Below are 21,776 nucleotides of genomic sequence, written 5' to 3' on the forward strand. Positions count from 1 at the left end.
GACCGGAAGCAGCTACGGAGAGAAGGAGAGCAGGGGAAGGGAGTCGCGGGCACGCGGGAAGTGACGTCTTTCCCGACGCGCGGGGGCTGTCGTGGTGGTTGCCCCAGTCCTCAGACCGTCGCCGGCTTAGGCCCTGAACCTGAACCTTGAGTCCCCGTTCCCCCAGGCTCCGGCCCCCGACCTGCCGGCAGGATGGTGAAGCCCAAGTACAAAGGACGGAGCTCCATCAACCCGTCCACCTCCAGCACCAACCCGGGTACGGGGGGGCAAGGGAGGCCTGGGGGAGGGGCGGAGGAGACCCTTGGTTCTGGAAACTCTGAGAGAGGGAGCCCGAAGGGTGATGGGATGGGGGAGAGGGGATGGCCCCGAGACCCCTTGGCCAAGGGGTAGCTAAGCTCCCAGCCAGCGTGGGGGACAGGGGGAGCGGGCTAGCGTGGTGTTTTGGGGAGGGCCCTGGGGACTCCTGGATTGTCGATCCGGGGCTAAGCCGGTCATTAGTGAGAGACCTTGAACAAGTCTCTCGCCTCCTATGGCGAGTGGGGATTTGGGAGCCCGAGGTCCTGCTTGGAGCTCAGTTTCTTCCACTGTCAAATGGGAAGAAGGTGGATTTGCTGACTCCAGAGCCTAAACCTATGAACCTGTGCTCCGTAGTCCTCAGCTTACACATCTATTAGATGAGAGTTCTTGGGCTTGATGATCTCCAGGGTTCTGTGGATGTAATGCCATCGGGCACTTGTTATATATAGCTAAGGTTGTATTAATGGCTATGAGAGTACGTATGATTTCATTGGTGTGGAACTAGTCTGTAATTTGCAGCCTTGGAGAGTTGCTGCCGGGGCTCTGAGGGGTCAGATGACTCACCTGCTTTCACATAGCCATGTTTCAGAGGTTGGACTTGAGCAAATTCTTCCTAACGTCTGGCTGTAAAGAATTTTTAAGTATTCCGTTTCTTAAAAGCATAAGTTGAGATTCTAGGTAGGTAGAAGCGGAACAGGCGCATTGGGAGCAACGGTGGTACATTTGGGCATCTCTGAGTTGCGAAGCGAGTACGATGGCAGAGGGGAGGGCTTTGGAAGTGGTGACTAAACTCCCTCGTTTCCTTCGTGTTGAGTGTTAGAGGGTGGATCATTCGATACAGTCGTTTAAGTTTCCAGCCGAAGGATTTGACAGCAGAAGCAACGTGTGCAAATTGCAAAGACAGGTTTTGGCTGCATATAAGGAAAAACTTCCTAATGATCAGAGCTGCCCAAAAGCAAAACAGGCAGCCTCAAGGGGTAGTATTCCTCTTTGGTGGAGATCATTAAGCAGCGATTTGAAGACCTTGGATCATTGAAGTAAAAACCGAATGACAGTTTGTTGGAGATGCTGCAGAACAAATTCCTGTTCAGATACAGATTGGACTAGATGATCTCTGAGACTCCTTCCATCTCCAAGATTCTCTACTTTTGTGACTTCTAGTCTGCAAGTTAGATGGACATCAAAGCAGGATTAGCTCATGTTTTAGCTGCCTGCATTTGACAATGACAACTTTAGATTTAGGGAAGAATACAGTAGATCTGGTCTCCTTTTTTAGTACCCTTAAAAAAACCCAACAACGCAGAAGTTACAGAGACATGGATCATTTGAAGCAAGAGATTATGATGTTTACTGTTGTAGTAAACTTGGTGGTTTTCACTTGTCGTATTAAATTCGTTTACTCCGAAGACTGTAGGAGCTGTAGTTGCAACATGGCAGCCTCTTCATCCATAAGTGCAGCTTCATTTCTTTCATAAAATCTTGAGTGAGCACTGGAAAGGAACCATCTAAATCATTTTTACAGATAAGACACAGCTCAGCCTCAGAGGTGGAAAGCGGCATAGACATTTTACAATTTTTTAGTATAACAGTCTTCTTTATTTTTAGATCTAAAATGTCAATACATTCTTAGAAATGTGGGTTTTGGAAAAGCTGTACAATTTGGAACTGTGCCCTAAATATTTCTAACCTCCATACTTTTTGACCTAGCAATAACCACTGTTAGGCATGTACTCCAAAGAGATAAAAGAAGAGGTCCTTTATATACATAAATAGTTATAGTAGTGCTTTTTGTGGTGTCAGAGATCTAGAAACTAAGAGGTACCTGGAGAATGGCTGAACAAATTATGGTATATAAATGTAACTGTGCTATAAGAAATGAGGAAAGAGATGGTTTCAGTGAAACTTGGTAAGATTTATATGGACTGATGCGGTGCGAAGTAAGCAGAACCAGTAGAACAGCTATATTATAACATCAGCATTGTAAAAAATTAACAATTTGGAAAGACTTTAAAATTCTGATCAACAAAATAATTGATTATGATTCCAGTAGACCAAGCATGAAGAACCCTACTTACCTCCTGACAGAGCAGTGATGTACATTTAAATAGGCAGAATAAGACAAACAGTTTTGAATATGGCCACTTTGGGAATTTGCTTTGCATGGCTATACTTACATGTTTTCCCATGGGAAGGGATAACAAATAAATGCACGATATTTGAAAAACAAGAATTTAAGGAAGGAAAAAAAAGACTATACTTGAAGAGTTAGTGAGTGGGATAATGAAGAGAGATAGTAAAGTATATTTTTCTCAACTAAAACTATATATTTTTATAGAGAGTAGATGTTTGAATTTCAATACTAACTGAAGGTGGGGGAATGAACAAGGTGACCTTTGATGGTCCATTTATTTGAAGTGTTTTATTACTTTATAACACTAACAGTATTTAATGACTCTGGAAATCCCTGATTTCTTGTCTTGAGGAAGTAATGTGAGCTAGAGATGACCAAGCAGAAAATAGTACATTGAAGATACTTAAATAAAATTAAATCAGAAATAAACATTACTCTAACATACTTAAAAGCAAAGTAACCCTTTTGATTACGTTAAAGATCCTTTGGGAGTTTTTCATCAGATGTTAATAATTCAGCTTATTGAGACCAGCGTCATTGAATATTAGAGCAGAAAAGGCTCACAGAAATCATATAAACTAACTCCCTCATTTCATAGTTGAGAAAATAGAGATCTGTTTAGGGCGAAGACTCTTCACCTTCCTTATGCCATGGACTGCTTTGGCAGTCTGGTGAAACCTAGGAACTCCAGCTTAGAGTCATGTAATATTTGTTTTTAATTCTAATAGAAGGAACTGCTACATTTAAGTTAGAATTCAGTGAAAATAAATATGTAATTTTTTCTCATCCAAGTTCATAGACACCCCACCCCGCACCCTTATATCTAACAAATGATTGGTGTATCCCAAGTTAAAAATCCATGATTTAGGGGAACTAACTGATTTGAATGAGATTACACATCTAGTTAATAGGGGGAAGGGAATAAGCATTTCTACAATGCTTACTCTGTGCCAGGCACTATGCTAAATACTTACAAATATTATCTCATTTGATCCTCATAACTCTTCCAGGTAGGTGCTGTTACTATCCCCATTTATAGTTGAGGAAACTGAGGCAAAGGTTAAATGATGTAGAGCAATTAGAATTAACAAGTTTCCTAACTTTTCACTTCAGTGCTTTTGGGGAATTTTCCTCAAATGCTATTGCATAATTCAGTCTATAGTTTTGGAATGCAAGATCTGGAGGGGTTCTTAGATATTATTTATTGAAGGATAAGAAAGTGATTTAATACTAGAAGGAATGGAATTTAAAAATACCTAGAAGGAAACAATATGCATCAGTTAATGCGGTGTATTTTTTAAGAATTTGTACATCAAAGAAAATAGAGATTGTAGGATGAAAATTTTTATTTCGAAGGAAAATAATTCTCTCTCTCTCTCTCTCTCTCTCTCTCTCTCTCTCTCTCTCATGTGCCTGGTCTTTCTTCTGTTAAACAGGGATAGAAACTATTGCCAGGCTACTAATTACCTTGCTCATCATTATCTACTTTTTAGTTGAGGAAACAGAGGGAGTAAATGGCAGTATTAAACAGCAGATCAAGATTTGAAGCAAAAGTTGTTTCATTTCATGTGACTTTGAATTATGATCATTTCATGATAAGGTATTATTAGACTAAAAGGAAAGCTAATCTTTTGCGAGGATGAGGCTGCTGTTTCACAGAAATGTTCAGTTGACTTATCTGGTTGTCAGTGGGGTATAAGAAGTGACTTGTTAGGGGGCAGCTAGGTGGCGCAGTGAGTAGAGCACCGGCCGTGGAGTCAGGAGGACCTGAGTTCAAATCCGGCCTCAGATACTTGACACTTGTACTAGCTGTGTGACCTTGGGCAAGTCACTTAACCCCAATTGCCCTGCCAAAAAAAAAAGAAGTGACTTGTTAGTTGGACAGGATGCCATCTAACTTTTTTATGTCTTAGATCGAGTAAAAGGAGCTGGGGGTCAAAACATGCGGGACCGTGCAACAATTCGGCGTCTTAATATGTATCGACAAAAGGAACGAAGGTGAGCTGTTATATATTATTTCCTTACCAAACCTTAGTGCTTTAAATAAACCATATTTTTTACATAAATAAAATCTGCAGGTTTTCAGAAATTACTTTGAAACCTTTCCAGGTTTATGCTATAATGGTATTAAGTTGAAAGGCAATAAATATTTTTGCTAATGGTCTTATAGGTAAGAGTTTGTTAACTGCCAGGTTAAAAAATTGATTTTCTTTTAACAGAGAATATGGAGGCATTGTTTTAGAACAGCCAAAAACCTCACCTCTTTTCTGCCCTCTTAATGTCAAATTTTAAAATGAAAAAAATTCTGACACTTGGAAAATAGTGGCTGTGATTCTGCTGAGACAGCCTTTACTACAGTGACTTGCTGAGGGTGGCATTTTACTAGCTGGTCCTAATTTGTTTGATAATTAGATTCTCTGTCCATTCTTAAAAAATGCATTATAATCAAAATTTTGATTAAATCAGTCTGCCTTAGTCACTCATTTTGCAATTTGGTTTAGAATTTTGAGTTTTAGCGTAAGTCAGCTACTGCTTAAAATTCATTTAAACCAGCCCAGCCTGTATCACAAATATTCAAGTATGTGATTTTTTTTCCCCTGCCTTCCCCTCCAAGTACACAGATTATAAATCAGCATCGTTGACTACTCATCCAAGAGAGGTCGTTATTTGCTGCTTTCTCACAAATGGGCGTGTAAATGGCTTTTTGGCCATCTGATTCAGCTGAATGAGACGCTTTTAGATCACTGAAATCATTGTTATTCATTTAGCTTTCAAAATCAAAGATTCTTGGGTCATCAGTGAATCATACTTTTTCATTGCCATTTGACTTTATATCACCAACCAAAATGTACTTCTTCAATTTAGAAATCGTCGTGGTAAGGTAATTAAACCTCTGCAGTATCAGTCATCAGTGGCTTCTGGCACAGTGGCAAGAGTGGAACCCAATATTAAATGGTTTGGTGAGTATTTGTATTGTCCATCTGCTATTCCATTTGTTTTATGAATAAAGCATTGAGTGCTAGATAGAGTAAAATATTCAGGGTCTCTGATAGCAGTAAGTATTTAGTTAGATAGCATAGTTCAGGGACCCTCAACTAGGAAGGACAGTGATATGATGGTAGTATTTTATCTGCACCTCATTATTTTAATACATGATTGTTGCTAATTACTTAAGTCATCTAGAAGCACATCTTTAATGACATGAACAGCCTTTAAAATCTTTATGGTTTTTGGTTGGCTGGAGAGATTGTTGTTGATGTAGGCCCATGGGTGTAGTATTACTCTGACAAACAGACTTTGACCATGTTAGTCAAAAAATTATTTAATCTAAAGTTCCTTCAAAACTCCTTTTCTTTTTTTTGATTGACTTTATACAGTGTTGGCAACAACAGATCCCGTTGTTGACTTTCAGTGAAAGTATAGTCCAGTCTTGAATTTCAAAGCTTCGTACAGGTTCCATCTTGAAACTCTACCTTCATTATTGTGTTTCCTGCCTGCTCGTGGTGTTTTTTAAGCAATTCCTTAGCACATGGGGTACTACTGACATAGCCAGACTTCCTTACTATGTGAAACAGAGCAGATTATACCTGCTAATTCCCTTGCTTGTGGTCCAGGGCCCCTCCAGTGTGCCTTGGGAAGAACCTTGGTCTCTTGTAATGGGATGCCTCTTTGTGTAACAGAGCGGTAGAAAATTATTTTCTGGGACCTGAATTCTCTAGTTGTGCATTTACATTGCAGAACATGGTTTAATTGCATAGAGTCCTTAGAATTTAAGATTTATATATCTGTCCAAAGGAAGTTTAATGCGTATTTTACTTTGTTCTCTTGTGTGGATATATTGATTTAAAACATCCTTTTAACAGTACTTAGTACTTCTTCCAAGTCTTCCTGTACTTGGGGATAGTAAACATGACACTGTACTGAGCCTCTGTTTGTTTCATGCTTACTGGCCTGCTTCTGATTGAGTGCCAGTTCCCTTGCCAAATCTATCAGAAAGGAAATTTGTCAACCCCAACTCCATTCAAAAGGACATTTATTTTCTAGTTTGATCCACACTGATGTCTTCCTCTGATGCCTCATCACAGTATGGAAAGGGCCATAGGTGCTTGAAGGCTATGCCAACAGAATTCAAGTTCTGGCAGGGCTTACTAATCCATAAAGCCTTATATGAGCCCAGTGACAGACTATTGCTCCAGAATTAGCCTGGTTAGGAGAAACTCCACTAGGAAGTTGACCACTAGGTAACGAATATTTTTGGCCACAGTGATTCAGATCTCTAAACCATAGATTTGTAAGTCCAGTCAGTAGAGGAAGTATCCCTAGGAGGGGAATTGCAGATCTTTTGAAATACTGAGATCAGGAGGCTAAAACTCATTATTTGGTCAGTTAGTGAGTGAGTTATTGTTAGAGGGTGAGTGGAGAAAGGTCTTTTTTTTAACTTTATCTTCTCATGGCTAAAAGCAGAAGTAGATGGACACATTTTTTTCTTCCAGCATTTTTTTTTTGGTCCTATTAGGTGCTCCCTACATAGTCATTTAGTTTATTGAATGGCAGATATTTAAGGAGTGGGAAGTTAAAAATCTGCCATTCACAGTAGCATAGTCATTATATTAAATCGAACCATCCTTCATTTATAAAACAGGAAATACACGTGTGATTAAGCAGTCATCATTACAGAAATTCCAAGAAGAAATGGATAAAGTTATGAAGGATCCATACCAAGTTGTCATGAAGCAAAGCAAATTACCAATGTCTCTCCTCCATGACCGAATCCAGCCTCATGTAAGAATGTGATCTGCACTTTGTGTGGAAATAAATTAGGTTTGATAAGTTCATCTTTCCAGATCTTTTTCCTCTTAAGAGGATAAGGAAATTTGATTTAGTAGTGGGAATATCTCTGGTCTTCTTTTCTTATCACCCTCAAGACTAAGTTGTTTTGATCTTGTGAGTGGGGTATTCTTTTTGTCATCTCTGACTTGAGTGTTTTGGGATAGATATACAACCTTCTTTCATTTGGAGGATAATTCCATCAAATGTCCAGAAGTAAGTAGAGGGAGGATTAGTTTGGGTAAGATTTGGTTTTTTTCTTTGTTATTAAAGAAAACAAAATTTGATGGAGAAAATTGTGTTGAGTTGGATTGAGTACTTTCAGGTTCAGTAAATTTTGAATTAGTGACTTGGGCTACATTCAGATGAGGATACTCTCTTTTAGACGGAAAGGTAATAATCTACCAAAGTGAAGCACAGTAAAAACCTAAGCTGGCACTTAGATGTCATTGACGTGTTGCTGAACCAGAGAAATGGACTAGTGTTTACACGTTTATACTTGCTTTGAGCAAAAGTTCCTAGAAATGTGGTTAGTACTTACAGGTTCAATTCCATTATAAGCTGGGGGTAGGGCACAAGAGTTCAAAAAAAGTGTTTTTTTTTTTTTGTTTGTTTTTTTTTAAACAAAAAAAGAATCAAGGCTTCCTTATTCCTTCAGATTCAGTTAATTAATGGGATGACTTCTTCAGAGAAACATATCAGTGTAATTCATGAGCCATGAACAAGTCACCATTTACCTTATTCTGTTTCCTAGTATCTTAAAGGTAGTCATTTAAAATTAGATTGAATCTAGCTTACAGGGAAGGAACAAGAGGTTTTATTATTGGCTAATGGCTTTTTCTCAATCCTTGTCCTTCTTGTAGCTTTTGACACTGCTGACCATCCCTGGCTCTTGAGAAGATATTCTTTTCTCCTTGGGTTTTCATGACATTTTCATGTCATTTCATGACACGGGTTCTTCCTTGATTTTCCTACTGCTTGTCATTCTTGCTTTGAGTTAGGAGTAACCCAGGGCTCTGTTCTCTTCTTTCCCTTCACTCTTTCTCTGTAATCTGGTCAGTTCTCATGGGTTCACTCATCATTTCTGTGCAGATGAATCCCAGATCTATCCGACTTCCTGAGCTCTAGTCCCAAATCATGCATTACTTCCTGGACGTTGTTGTCCGGATGACCCATAAGCATCTCAAACTTAGCATGTTCAAAATAGAACCTCATTTTTTCTCCAAAATTTACCCCTTTTCCTAACTTTGCCATTTTTATCAAGGCCACCGCTCTCTTTGTAGTTACTCAAGTTCACAACCTAGGAACCATTCTCAACCTCTTTATTCCCCTCATTGTCCATATCCAAGTCTGTCAATTCTGCCTACACAACATTTCTTGCATCTAGCTCCTTATGTCACCTCAGACTCATTGGTCCACCACCTTAGATTGGGCCTCCATTACCTATTGCCGTCCAGGCACCTCTTCCATCCAGGCTGTCCAGTTGATGTTTTTAAAACACAGAGCTGACAAAAGTCATCCTCCCTTCTGCTCAGGAGTCTTCAGTGGTTCCTGACTGCCTCTAGGATAAATGATAAAATCCTCTGTTGGCTATTTAGAGTCCTTCATAGTCTGACTTCAGCCTGTATTTGTAGACTTGTCATTTCACATTACTCCCTGTCACAAACTCTTATGTTCCAGCCTCTTTGCCATTCCTTGTGACATTCTGTATCCCATATAAGAGCCTCTGCACAGGCTGTCCCTCTACACTGGAAATGTTGTTTCTCTTTGTCTCTGCCTCTAAGAATCTCTAGTTCCATTTAAAGCTCAACTTAAGGGCCAGTTCATTTCCTCTCCCGCAGCGCGAAACTTCTCTGTTGTGTGTTTGTCTTTCATTTATCTGTGTATATGTTATTCACCCCGAGTAGAACATAAATTCCTTGAAAAAGAGGCTGCTTTGATTTTGTCTTTATATCCGCAGCCCTTAGCCCAGTGTCTGGCACAGAGTAGGCACTTATCAAATGCTTGTAAAATCCATTGAATTGTGGCCCATTCCAAATATTCCATATTGCTAAAACACTTGACCTATATCAAGAGAGTATCTAGTGTCATTGGTACAACCAGTGCCTAGTGCACTTTGTACACGCCTTCATCCTAGATGCGGTCAGGACCCACTGCAGCTGCCTGAGCAGGAGGGAGGGTGATGTGATCAGACTTTTGCTTTAGGAAGATCAGTTGGGCGGCCATGTGGAAGATGGATTGGATGGGAGAGGTGTGAGGGTAGGGACGCCAAATAAGAGGCTACTGCAGTAGCCTGGGCCGGAAGTGGTGAAGGTCTGATCTAGGGTGGTCACCATTGAGACTGAGTTGGGAGAAGGGGACGGATACAAGACATGTCTATGTTGTGTAGGTAGAATTGATCACTTGGCATTGGGCAATGAGAGAAGTGAAGAGACTGAGGATGGCTCCTAGGCTATAGGAGGCCTGGATGATCTTATTCTACCCTGATAAACACCATTTCCTTATTTTTCTTAAAAAAAAATAAACAACAAGCCTTTAATACAACAATTTCAACAAACATTAAATACCTGCCATATATAGACAGTTCTCGTTTTATGTGAGTGAGCCATTCACAGACTTCTACATAAAACAATTTTTACATAATGTGAATTTGCCCGAGGGTATGGGAAGGGAGGGAGGGAGATGAGAAGGAGGCTCTGTGCCAGCACACGGTTGAAGGGTTGAAGGCCACATGGAGGCCAGGGACAGAAGTGAAAGCAGGAGGAGGAATATTCAGGGGCTGGGCCAGCCATGTGGGGGCCAGACATGGACACAGACAGGAGAGGATGGACAACACTTGAGGACTGAGGACAAACGTCTGTCCGAAGACAGACACACAGGGGCCAGACACGTAGGTGGGTGGAGCAGTGTAGAAATCCCTTCTCTCTACACACACACACCCCTCCCCCACCCAGTCCAGTGGCAGCAGTGGTCTCTGCATATATGCATTCTTCTGCTTTCATTGGAAGGGGTTTTTTTTTGGTGGGGATGTGGGGATGAGAGGGCATGTTGCGCTGGGCTAAGGAGCAGAAAAAGAGCATAGTACTGTATAACAAAATTAACATAGTTGTTTTTTGGTATTTTTTGGAATGTGGATTTCTTTCAGAATTCTTTACATAATGCGAATTTACATAAAGCGAGAACTGTCTGTATGAGAAACTGCTAGGCTTTGGGGATACAAAGATGAAATAAGATAGTCCATGTCTTAGGAAGCGGATTGCTGTTTATGAAAATGTTCTAATGGCTTAAATTTCCAAATGATTACAATTAAGGAGCTAAAAACACATCAGGTGCCCTCACAATTTAGCAGTATTCATTGTTTGGTGCTTATAAAAGAACTCGAAATGATAAGCAGAAGACAGTTTGTGAGGCTGTGTGCTCCCCGCTGCTAACATCCTGTTACGTGATCGATCCTAACCAAAACAGTCACTTTCATCCTGCTTCAAAAATTCCTATGCCTGTAACCTCTTTACAGACACATCAAGTTTTAGTTAGTGTCAGGTTTCTTTTATCACATCTAAGCTATTATTTTGGACTTTTGCTAGATGTTTTTCATCTGAAAAACTTTCCATGTGTATTTAATAAAAATGTTACCTAAATTAGGGAAAATGTTATCTGAAACTAAAATGCATCTTACAAAACAAGCAATTCCTTTTAGCCATGAAAGAAATGAACTTCCAAGAAAAAGTTGGCATTTACAGTTGGTTTAAAAAAAAACACAAATTTGAGTATGATTGTCCTTGACAAAATCTGTGAATTTGGTGAGTTTCGTGCACTTGTTTTTAAAAACCCCCCCAAAAGTGATCAGAAAGATAAGTTAATTTTCATCATTGTAGGTTTAATTTCATTTGACTCAAGTTTATGATAAGCAAAATAAAGCAGAATTTTTGGCTGATCTTACAAAACTGTTCATGTTTGCTTTGATTATTTGTGTTACTTTGGTATTTCTCCAAAGAAACTTAGAGGACTTCAGAATGGAAGAACAAGTGCTCGGTCTCCTTAATTAAGCATTTCTGATTTAAAGTCACGTGAAGGCTGCACTCTTGTAAATGAATGCAGAAAGCCTTTTCGAGGGAAACTGCAATTTGCTCTTTCCTCCTACTTTCATTAGTTTTTTACTATGATTTATTTCTTTTTAGCATTCCAAAGTGCATATTCTTGACACAGAAACTTTTGAAACAACATTTGGCCCAAAGTCACAGAGGAAGAAACCCACTCTCTTTGCAAGTGACATGCAGTCTCTTATAGAAAATGCAGAAGCTTCAGCTGAGACTTATGACCAAAAGAAAGATCGTGACCTGGTAACAGAAGATACTGGTGAGAGGTAAGATACTAGATGAAGGAATTAAAAGTAGGATTTAATGGGTATGGGTTTTTTTTTTATTCAGTTCTAGAAGCTGGAGCCATGCCTCTTTAAAGATCTCATTTGCTTTTTTCATCACAAATTCACTACTCCTTGTCTTGGTAAGAAACTGCTAGAATTTTTATGACTGGAAATGACATTAATGTTGATACATTACTGTCTGCTTTGTCATTGCATCCTAAGGACCATGGGACCTTTCCATCTGACTTGGAACTGAAACTTTCAATATGTGTTGGATCCCACATTAGAATGTGAGCTCCTTGAGAGCAGGGATTGTCTTACTTTTCTATTTGTTGCATTGCCAGCATTTAGCACAATGCTTTACACGTAAGCACTTACTAAATTTTTTTTTCATTCATTCATGGAGAGCCCATGTGCTCCATTGTTATGAACACAGTGTCAAGTGTTTTAGAGGAAGCCCTCCCCAGCACCTCAGGGGGACCGCTGTGGGGAACATATGGGAAGACATAGACGAGAATTACACAGGAGAAGAAAGCATGGATGGATTAATTCATTAGAGTTATTCACAAAAGTATCTGATAATTACTTCTATGTACCCTCTCCCCCTTATTTTGAAGCTCAGATAAGATAATGATCACTGTAAGCTGTATTCTACTCTACAAATATAAAGTGATAATATTAATATTAACATTAGAAATATGTGGTAAAGACTCAAATTCAGGCCATGCCAATTTTATATCACTTTCCTGTCCTGTTTGCATTCAGTACATCATCACTGATTGACAAACACCAAATCAGTGATTTAATCTTTTTTTCATTCTATTATGTAGTTGGTATGTATGTTTTAGGCATCATTTTCACCAAGGTGAGACTACTCTGCTGTTTCAGTTGCTTAGCTCTGTCCCTTCTTATTTAGGAATGAAGCGCAAGAGGAGATATTTAAAAAGGGACAGTCCAAACGAATCTGGGGAGAACTCTATAAGGTAAGAAATTAATCTCAAAGCTTCCTCGGTGCTGGGTTTCTTTGGCATAACAGATCTTCTCTAAGAAAGTGACTTTAATTTATTGAAAAAAGGGGAACATACCCCTCCCCTGCCTGTCCTCCCACCCTCTTAGGAGTTTGAGTGCAGCCAAGTAAGTGAAAGATACATTAATTGGTCCAAGCAAATGCAGCTCTTTCTCTTTTTGGTGTTATGTTACTTGTAAACTGCTAACAGTCATCATCTAGGAGAATTGGAGGTATGTCGTGGCCAAGATTTGATTGGAGTGTCTGTGATAATGATACCTCTATTTGAATTTATCTGATCATAGAATCTTAGGTTAGAACTGGAAGGGATTTTAAAGATTGTGTAGTCCAGTCCCTTCATTACAGATGAGTAAACTGAGTCCTGAAGAGGTAAAGTGACTTGTACATTATTACCCAGTGGTAAGACTTGAAGTCAGGTACCTTGTTTAGATGATTGAGTCCATCTTGCTTCTTCCTCAGAAAGCAATGGTTTTATTTATATGTGTGTATATATATGCATGTGTTTATATATGTATGTGTACATATGTGTGCTTATTTGTATACGCACATGGTCATGCATGTATTGGCATGTTCAGACAGACCTAATGCTTTATCTGAGAGCATAGATGTTAGAAACTGTTTTGGAATAACACTGGCTCTCCTAACTCATAATTAAGGTTTTAAGAACTTGTATAGGCTCTTAGTATTAACTTAGTAATGAGTTCTTTTAAGAAATTAAGAAAAGGGGCTTTGTTTGGTAATGCACTAGAATCATATGGTAAGACTAATTACAAACAGATTAATCAATTTTCTTTTTAAAAACTCTTCTATTGTTATCTTTTGTTTTTATATCACCTTTATTTCTCTCTTCCTACCTTTCCCTAAAGAGCCATATATTATAGCAAAGAGTAAAAAAGAATATAGTTTCTCAAAACTAAAAAGCACATCCGTCGTTTGACATTATGTGAAGCATTCTATAATTTTTGAAGCATTCAGTTTTTTATTGTATTTTCCATTTATATTGTCACAGTCATTGTGTCTGTTGCCTATTCTCTTCATTATGCATCAGATTAATCCATTTCCATTAATCCCAAGAGAGCTATTTAATAGCCTATAAAAGTGAAAACTCTTTGAGGTACTATTCAGCTGTGAGAATAGGTTGTGGTTATATGTCTGCTTTTTACCCACCCTCCCTCCTCACAGAGCTGTCACAATTCTACTCGTGGATGCAAAAATGGCACCTTTCCCTGTTGAATTTTGCTGTTATTCTGTGGTAAGCCACTTTTGCCTTTCTGGATTTTCAGGTGATCGACTCCTCAGATGTTGTCGTACAGGTTCTTGATGCCAGAGATCCAGTGGGCACGCGTTCTCCTCACATTGAGACTTATCTCAAAAAGGAAAAACCCTGGAAACATCTTATTTTTGTTCTTAACAAATGTGACCTTGTCCCAACTTGGGCAACAGTGAGTATAACTAGCCCTCCCTCTATCCAGGGACCTTTATGGTGGCTCTTGCCTTAAAAATAAGTTATTTTTGAAGAGGTTTATGTGTTCTGGGGGCATTTGTTGGAAGTATTACTGGTTTAACATGTATCTGTTCTCTTTTAGTTAGTAGAGTGATGCTATTGTGAATGTGACCAATTTGTGATTAGAGTGATAGTGATAGAAGTGAGAATTGCACGGTTTCCCCGGGGTGTAAGACTAGTGACAGTAAAAGAGTCACCATAACATCTTACGTCGTCATGGATCCCTTCATTGTTTTTAAAGCCCTCTGACACATGGGCTTTCGTTTGATCCTTTAAGCAATTCTATGAGGCTTGAAAGTCATATGCTATTGTTCCATTTTGTATATGAAAGACCTGATGTTCAGAGAAGTTACAACTTACCCAAGCTCATACAACTACACCAGAGCTGTAGTCTCCTCATTCCTGATAAAATGCTCCTTCTGTCATCCCGTCCTGGCTCTCTTGTGTGATGGGACAACTCACTGTGCTGCTCCCAGAGTGGTAGATAGGCAGGCCTTTTCAGGAGACAGCTGTCACACTCACTGGTCTGTTTCCTATTTTGTTAATTGCATTTAGCTAGCAGTGAAGGCATTTCTAGAGTGTTGTTTTGCATTTATAAAACAATAGACAAAACATTAACTGTATATTTGAAAAACAATCCTGTAATTCAAGCTCTGATCTTGCTCTTTACTGTAAATAAACAAGTTAGAGTTTAGGGTTTTCTGTTCACATCTGCTAGTTTACCAACATATCTTTTCTCTTTAGAAACGATGGGTTGCAGTCCTCTCCCAAGATTATCCAACACTTGCCTTTCACGCGAGTCTCACTAACCCCTTTGGCAAAGGAGCATTCATACAGCTTTTACGTCAGTTTGGAAAGGTATTAAGATGTGATCTGTTTCTCTTGGAGTCATTTTGTGTGATACCCATTTGTTGAGGTAAATTGAATGTCTTTAAATGGTACTCTCCATGGAAGAGTGGCTATTACCACTGCGTATTTGGCAAGGAAGCAAGTAGTCAGAGGTAAATTGTGTACAGATGCCTTTTATCTAAATTTCTCAGATCTAGTTTGCCTTGAGAGCTAAAGTGCTTTCTAGAAATTCCAAAGCTGTTTGGAGTTGTTTTTCTTTGGTGCGTGGGGCCAGAGATGAATGTGTTAAGTACTGAGAAGGAGGTCTGATGAGTTGCTAGTGGGACAGACATATGATTGCTTCTAAGGATTCTCTGTCGGGCCCAGTGAAATGTCAGTGGCTATTTCTCTCCTTATGTTGATGACTAATCCTTTCTCTGTGGTGTCATGTTGGATTTTTTAAAGTAAATTTTTAACTAACCATAGAGATTTCCTATTTATTCCTGGGTTTTACGACCTACATATTTTTAAACTTAAGACATACATGTAATTTCACATAGAAGACAAAGCAAATTCTTTGACTTATTTAAAATCTATGTTTCCATTTGGACATACACAAATGCTTTTCAGTGTGGCTGTCCTCTCTAATCCTGACCAGACTAATTTTATGAGTTCTTGTGGCTGAAAAAATGCATCACCTAGTGGCCAGCACTTTGGTGATAATCCTTCTCAGCCTTGTTCGAGTCTCACTTATCTGACCCTAATACTGTTGAGCTTTTCCAGCTTGGAAGAGGACCCCGTCCTCTTCCCCCCTTTCCTCCATCCCATTTATGTTTTATTATTGTAGGATCTTGGACTGAATGCTGGAAGCTTCCTCCAAAGGCATCCGATCCAGCTCCCTCATTAGCTGTAGGACCCTTGTTTTACTTCTGCAGCGATAAGACATTGAGATAGGTCTTTGATGGAGCACAGATATTAAGTAAAAATTAACTCTGTATTAAGGATTTTTAATTGTGTATATAATTGATTGTGTTTTTCTCCAACAGTTGCACACTGACAAGAAGCAAATCAGTGTGGGGTTCATTGGCTATCCAAATGTTGGCAAGAGTTCTGTGATAAATACTCTGCGTTCCAAGAAAGTTTGTAATGTGGCTCCCATTGCAGGAGAAACCAAGGTAGGTCTGTTTGGGAAGGGAGTCTTGTGGTTGTATATTTCTGCCACAAAAAAAATGGAAATTGCCTGGATCCTTGGGGACGCCTACCATTTTTTGAATGAACCTGTTTTGGAGGGTTTAGCCTCCCAGACTTAGTTTGGGAGCAAGAGATCCAGCATGTTGGTGTGTTGTAGGTTTTCACATATTTTGATAAAAGTGCAGGAGCATTTTATAGGCCAGTGTGAAGCTTTGGCATCATCGGGTACATACCATTCATATTTGCCTGTTTTTAATTTTTCTTAATCCTGCTTTCTACTTCAAACAAAAATTAGCCTAAGAAAATGTCTGGATTTGAGAAGAAAAGACACTGCCATTCCTGGGTCTGTGTTCTGGCCTTGCACACCGGGTGTTTTCTCTTCTTCATGAAGGGAGAAAGGGCAGATTTGCTGTTAAGATTTCAGCACCTTTGAAAAGCACAGGAAGGTTTACTTCTGAAATGGTTAGAAATTTGTTAGCATCATTTTTGTTCTCTTAGGTTATAGAAACTTGTTTACTCATTGGAAGTGTCGTGTATGTGGCACATAGTACAAGACATAATTGGTAGGTGGGGCAGCTAGCTGGTGTAGTGGATAGAGTATTTGTTGCAGAGTCAGAATGACTCATCTTCCTGAGTTCAAATCCAGCCTCAGACACTGACTAGCTATGTGACCCTGGGCAAGTCACTTAACCCTGTTTGCCTCAGTTTCCTCATCTGCAAAGTGAGCTGGAGAAGGAAATGGCAAATCACTCCAGTATCTCTGCCAAGAAAATCCCAGCTGGGGTCACCAAGAATCAGACATGACTGAACAGTGACAACAACAATCAGTAGATCCGTTACTCAGAAAATTGCTGTTCTCTGGGTCTCACGTGAGGGTGTAGGGGATCAGTTGCTTGTTAAGGGTAGACTCTCATTACTTAGGAGGAGGAAGGCTTCTGACTTTTTGGTCTTCTTCAGGTCTGGCAGTACATCACCTTGATGCGTCGGATATTCCTCATTGACTGTCCAGGAGTGGTTTACCCTTCTGGGGACTCTGAAACGGACATTGTGCTGAAAGGAGTGGTGAGTGTTTTGATCATATTTAATTATGACCTTTGGAGAGAAGTCTTCTGTAGGGAGTCCTTTGGATGACTTGCTTTACTCACACAAAAGTAGTTTGAGGTCTGTCAACAACATGATGCTGAGCAGGACCTCCTGCTCCACTTTACCCTGTTTGAGGAGTGGGTGAAATCCTTGGTATCTCTGGTCAGCGTCGTCCCACAAAGGATTTCTTAGTTTATACAAAGGATCCAGAAAGAAGCTGGACCTGTGTTTATTCCGGACCTGTGTTCATACTTGTAGGCTTGAAGAGTTGAGTCATTTTGGAGTCTAGCTGTGTCCTTACTTATTTCTGAATATAACCAAAACCAGTAAGTGGTTCCTTTTAGCCTTTAAAGGTATTCATGACTGTACATCCTGTCCCATTTTAAACTACTCCTTCCTCATTAAACTGCTGCAGTCCTGCAGGATTGGCAGGCTGCAGGTGACCAGCAGGAGGCACCAAGGGAAAGCCACACAGCTGGAAGTTTGTGATAGAACACTCAGTTCATGGCTTTTAGTCCTTAGGGCAACTCTCAGCAATGTAGGCTCTCATTGAATGGTGTTGAAATCTTTTAGCAACCTCAACATTGGATGTGGTTTGAACGACAACAGGTCTTGCCTTTCCTTTTTCCTTCACCTCTTTGCCATCCTTCCCACATTGCCAGATGTGCTTCCTGATTCATGGTTCTCATCATACATCCTGCCACTGTTTGGCACTCCTCAATCCTTATTCTCCATTGAGTATAGTTCAGACTCGTTTGCCTAAAACACAAAGGTCCCTCAATCTGGCACCACCTTAACCTCCCAGCTTTTTCTCACATGACTGATCCCATGGAAAGAGGACTTGAGTTCAGATCCCAGTTCTGCCATTCACTATCTGCGACTCTGGTTGGACAAATCACTTTTCTTTATCTGTAAAATGAAAGGTTTGGACTAGATCAGGGGTGGGGAACCTGTGGCCTCAAGGCCTGCAGGTTCCCTACCCCTGGACTAGCTGACCAAAATCTATAATCATATGTATTCTCCAGTCCAGCCAAACTGGACCACTCACTGTCTGTCCTGTACACCCTCTGCTATGCTGCTGCTGTGGTTAGAGAATATCCTCCTGGTGTCTATTGAATTCTTATTCATCCTTCAAAGCCCAATTGAAAAATTACCTCCAGAAAACTTTCCCTGACTTAACCTAGTTGGTGATAACTTCTTCCCACTTTGGATCTCATTTTGCTATACAGAATTTTTGAACATATTTTTGAAAATATATATATGCTAATTACTGTAAGCTCTTTAAATCAGGTACCATGGGCACCTCCAGGGCATAGCACAGTGCTTGTTCTATAGAGTCTAATATTTGGGTAATGTTTTTAAGAACTGTGATCAAGCTTGCAAGCATCAAGTTCTTTATTATTTTTTAGGTTCAAGTCGAAAAAATTAAGAGTCCTGAAGACCATATAAGTGCTGTGCTTGAAAGAGCAAAGCCAGAATATATCAGTAAGACATATAAAATTGATTATTGGGAAAATGCTGAAGACTTCCTGGAAAAGCTAGCCTTCAGGACTGGAAAACTTTTAAAGGTAAGTAGGCACATCCCTAAAGTGTAATATTCTATCTGCTGATAAGACCAACTTCTGTGTGCTTAATAATGTAATATGGAAATTATGTGATCAGTAATAATGGAGCTGAAAGTGAGGTCTGTGTTAGGGAGCAGACATACCACCATTCTGGGGGCTAGTTTTGTTCTGTGTCCCTAATAGAAATCTGTTGTGTGACTTTTCAGGGTGGAGAGCCTGACCTGCAGACTGTGGGCAAGATGGTTCTCAATGACTGGCAAAGGGGCCGAATTCCTTTCTTTGTCAAGCCACCCAACGCAGAGCCCCCATCAGGCTCCCAGGTAAGAATGAGGTAGACAACACTGGGCAATCTTGGCACCCATTTGTATGCTAACTTACATGCTGCATTCAGCTGATACCTGTACACCATCTGTTGTGCTGTGGGGTCCACTCATCTTTTCTAGTCTATTAGGAAATTAGCATTTGGAATTAGGTAAACAAATAGCATGTGGCTAAGCTTGGAATAGGTTTTAAGGGATTGTTTATGACAGGTATTTGCTGAAAATATATTGTTACGGCATGTATAATTGTTTTAGGAAAAACAACTCCAAAACTTTGATTTTCATAGTGGTCCCAGGTTTGTAAAGTGTTTTACATTTGTTATCTCATTTGAACCCCAAAACAACACTATGAGATATGTACTACAGAGATCATTTTCACTTTATACATGAGAAAACTGAGGCTCATAGAGCAAAAGGGACTTCCCAGTGGTCATGGCACCACTGAGTGGCACAGTGGCGGTTCAGCATTGAGTTGTCTGTGCCACGCCCGCGCTGCCTCAGTTATGGTGAGGGTGTGGATCCAAATTTGCCAGCATGACTTGTTCAGATGAAAAACCTCTTTGGTTTGGGCCGACAGAAGACAACGGAAGATGCTCTTGATCCTTCTCTTGCTCAATTCTTGTTGCCTTAAGATAACGTTGTATTTCTTGCCTTATACTGCTATACCTCCTGATTTAGGGTTTTGTATTTCCTCTTTTTCGATACCTAATTCTATTTCCTAATCACTTCCCTTCAGACTGATAATGTTTTCTATTCTCACCAATAATCTCAGTTGCAAAGTCATAGGTATCACGGGATTTTTAAGTTAAAGGAACCTTAGAGGTCACCTGCAGCAGCTAGGTGGTGCAGTGGATAGAAAGGCAGGCCTGAAATCAGGAAGACCTGAGTTCAAAGATGGCCTCAGACGCTTGGTAGCAGTGTGACTCTCATCAAGTCACTTAACCTTGTTTGCCTCAGTTTCCTCATCTGTAAAATGAGCTGAAGAAGGAAAATGGCAAACCGCTCTAGTATCTTTACGAAGAAAACCCTAAATGGGGTCACGGAGAGGTAGATATGACTGAACAGTAACAACAAAGAAGTCATCTACATTCTGTCTCCCCCACGTATTTACGTTGTCTCCATAACTCTCTTTCCTCTTCCCGGACACTTACTGAAAGCCTGAATGCTTGGCCTATGAGCTCCTCTCACTGCATTCTGCCTCTGAGACTGCATTCCATATGTTGAAAACCTAGTTTTCATGTATTTAGTGTTGAATGCATGTTCTCCGTTAGAATATTAGCTCCTTGAGGGTAAGGACCACGTTTTTGCCGTTCTGCACATTGCCTAGCACATAGTAAGCACTTGACAAATGCTTATTGACTGTATTGGGTTAGACGAGTTCTGTGCCGTGACTTTGGATTTAGAGTACGTATGGGGTCTTCAGTGTCCAGGAAAAAGGCAGGCTTTAGATAGAGACCCTGAAGACACAATCTTCATTCTTAGCTTTTGCTTTTCCTTTCTCAATAGTTCCCAGCATCCTCGGCTGTTTCAGCAGCATCACCCCATGAAACCAGAGAGGAAAAGGGGGAAAATGAAGGTCAAGAAGCCACGGCTGTGGCTGAAAGGAACGGGGAGGAGAAAGAGAGCAATGACACAAATGCTGAGATGAGAGAGCTCCTGGCGCGTGTTCGACAGAACTTTGGCAAGATCAATGTCGTGCCTCAGTTTACGGGAGAAGATCTGGTCCCTGTGGAGATCTCTGACAGTGATGGAGAATTTGATGACTCCTTTGGAGAGGAGGAAGAGGAAGTGGAAGAAGAGCAGCTGAAGGAAAAGCATGAGGAGTTAAACCAGGCATCTCAGGGAGATACGGAAAATGGCACCAAAGCAGTTATTAAAGCTCTGGATGAAAAAATTGCTAAATACAAGAAATTCTTAAACAAAGCTAAAGCCAGAAAGTTTTCAGCAATCAGGTAACGTCACCCATCTGACAACTGCGGTTTGGGTGTAAGGCCTGCTTTTCTTCCCAGGTTGTATGTTATAAGGTCCTGAGACACTATATGGAGTTCACTGTTATCTCCAAATAATAACATACAAATGACATTCAGTTGGCTGAGTTACAGAGACTTATTTGTTTCTTCTTCAAGCATATAAATAGAGTATTTCTCTTTATTGACAGCTGAGCTTTCCTAACAGATTTTTCTTTAGCCAGATGAAATTATGGGTAGTTCACAATGTTACTGTCTTTGTTATGTGGTGAGAGGCTCTGGTCTCTTGAGTTATTTTGTGCCTGTCTTTTCTCTTGTAGAATTCCCAAAGGACTCAGTGAAAAGGTGTTTTCCAAATCTGAGCCCAAATGCAAAGAGCAAGATGATGTAGAAGAAAAAGGTAAAGTAAAAGTCATTTAAACATGGTTTTGAAATTGAACCTGGCGTAGAGATATGGGATGGGTATTGATTTTGTAGTGAGAATACATCCTTTGTTCTCTCTGGCTTTGACTTGTGGCTGTGGCACACACTTACTGGGTAACTCTGTGGAAGTCACTTCATCTCTCAGAGCTGTAGATCTTTGTCATTTTGTGAAGTATGGAAATTTAAATTATGTATGATTTCCATGCAATTGCAATGGTAAAGTTAGCCCTTGTATTTTGTCACTGGATTT

General features: G+C 40.0%; 1 protein-coding gene across 1 annotated transcript in view; it reads left to right on the forward strand.

Annotated features, from left to right (window-relative positions):
- GNL2 (G protein nucleolar 2) overlaps positions 1-21,776 on the forward strand; it is a 22,611-nt gene continuing 835 nt past the window's right edge. The window contains exons 1-14 of the mRNA XM_036745626.1: positions 1-256; positions 4,342-4,426; positions 5,294-5,388; positions 7,071-7,210; positions 11,434-11,618; positions 12,535-12,601; positions 13,929-14,087; positions 14,894-15,007; positions 16,024-16,152; positions 17,126-17,230; positions 18,661-18,819; positions 19,023-19,136; positions 20,643-21,088; positions 21,424-21,503. Coding sequence (XP_036601521.1) covers positions 193-256; positions 4,342-4,426; positions 5,294-5,388; positions 7,071-7,210; positions 11,434-11,618; positions 12,535-12,601; positions 13,929-14,087; positions 14,894-15,007; positions 16,024-16,152; positions 17,126-17,230; positions 18,661-18,819; positions 19,023-19,136; positions 20,643-21,088; positions 21,424-21,503 — 1,942 coding nt within the window. The 5' untranslated portion in view covers positions 1-192. The remainder of the gene's footprint in view (positions 257-4,341; positions 4,427-5,293; positions 5,389-7,070; positions 7,211-11,433; positions 11,619-12,534; positions 12,602-13,928; positions 14,088-14,893; positions 15,008-16,023; positions 16,153-17,125; positions 17,231-18,660; positions 18,820-19,022; positions 19,137-20,642; positions 21,089-21,423; positions 21,504-21,776) is intronic.

The sequence above is a fragment of the Trichosurus vulpecula genome, chromosome 2 (genome assembly GCF_011100635.1).
Source record: "Trichosurus vulpecula isolate mTriVul1 chromosome 2, mTriVul1.pri, whole genome shotgun sequence".
Taxonomy (NCBI): Eukaryota; Metazoa; Chordata; class Mammalia; order Diprotodontia; family Phalangeridae; genus Trichosurus; species Trichosurus vulpecula.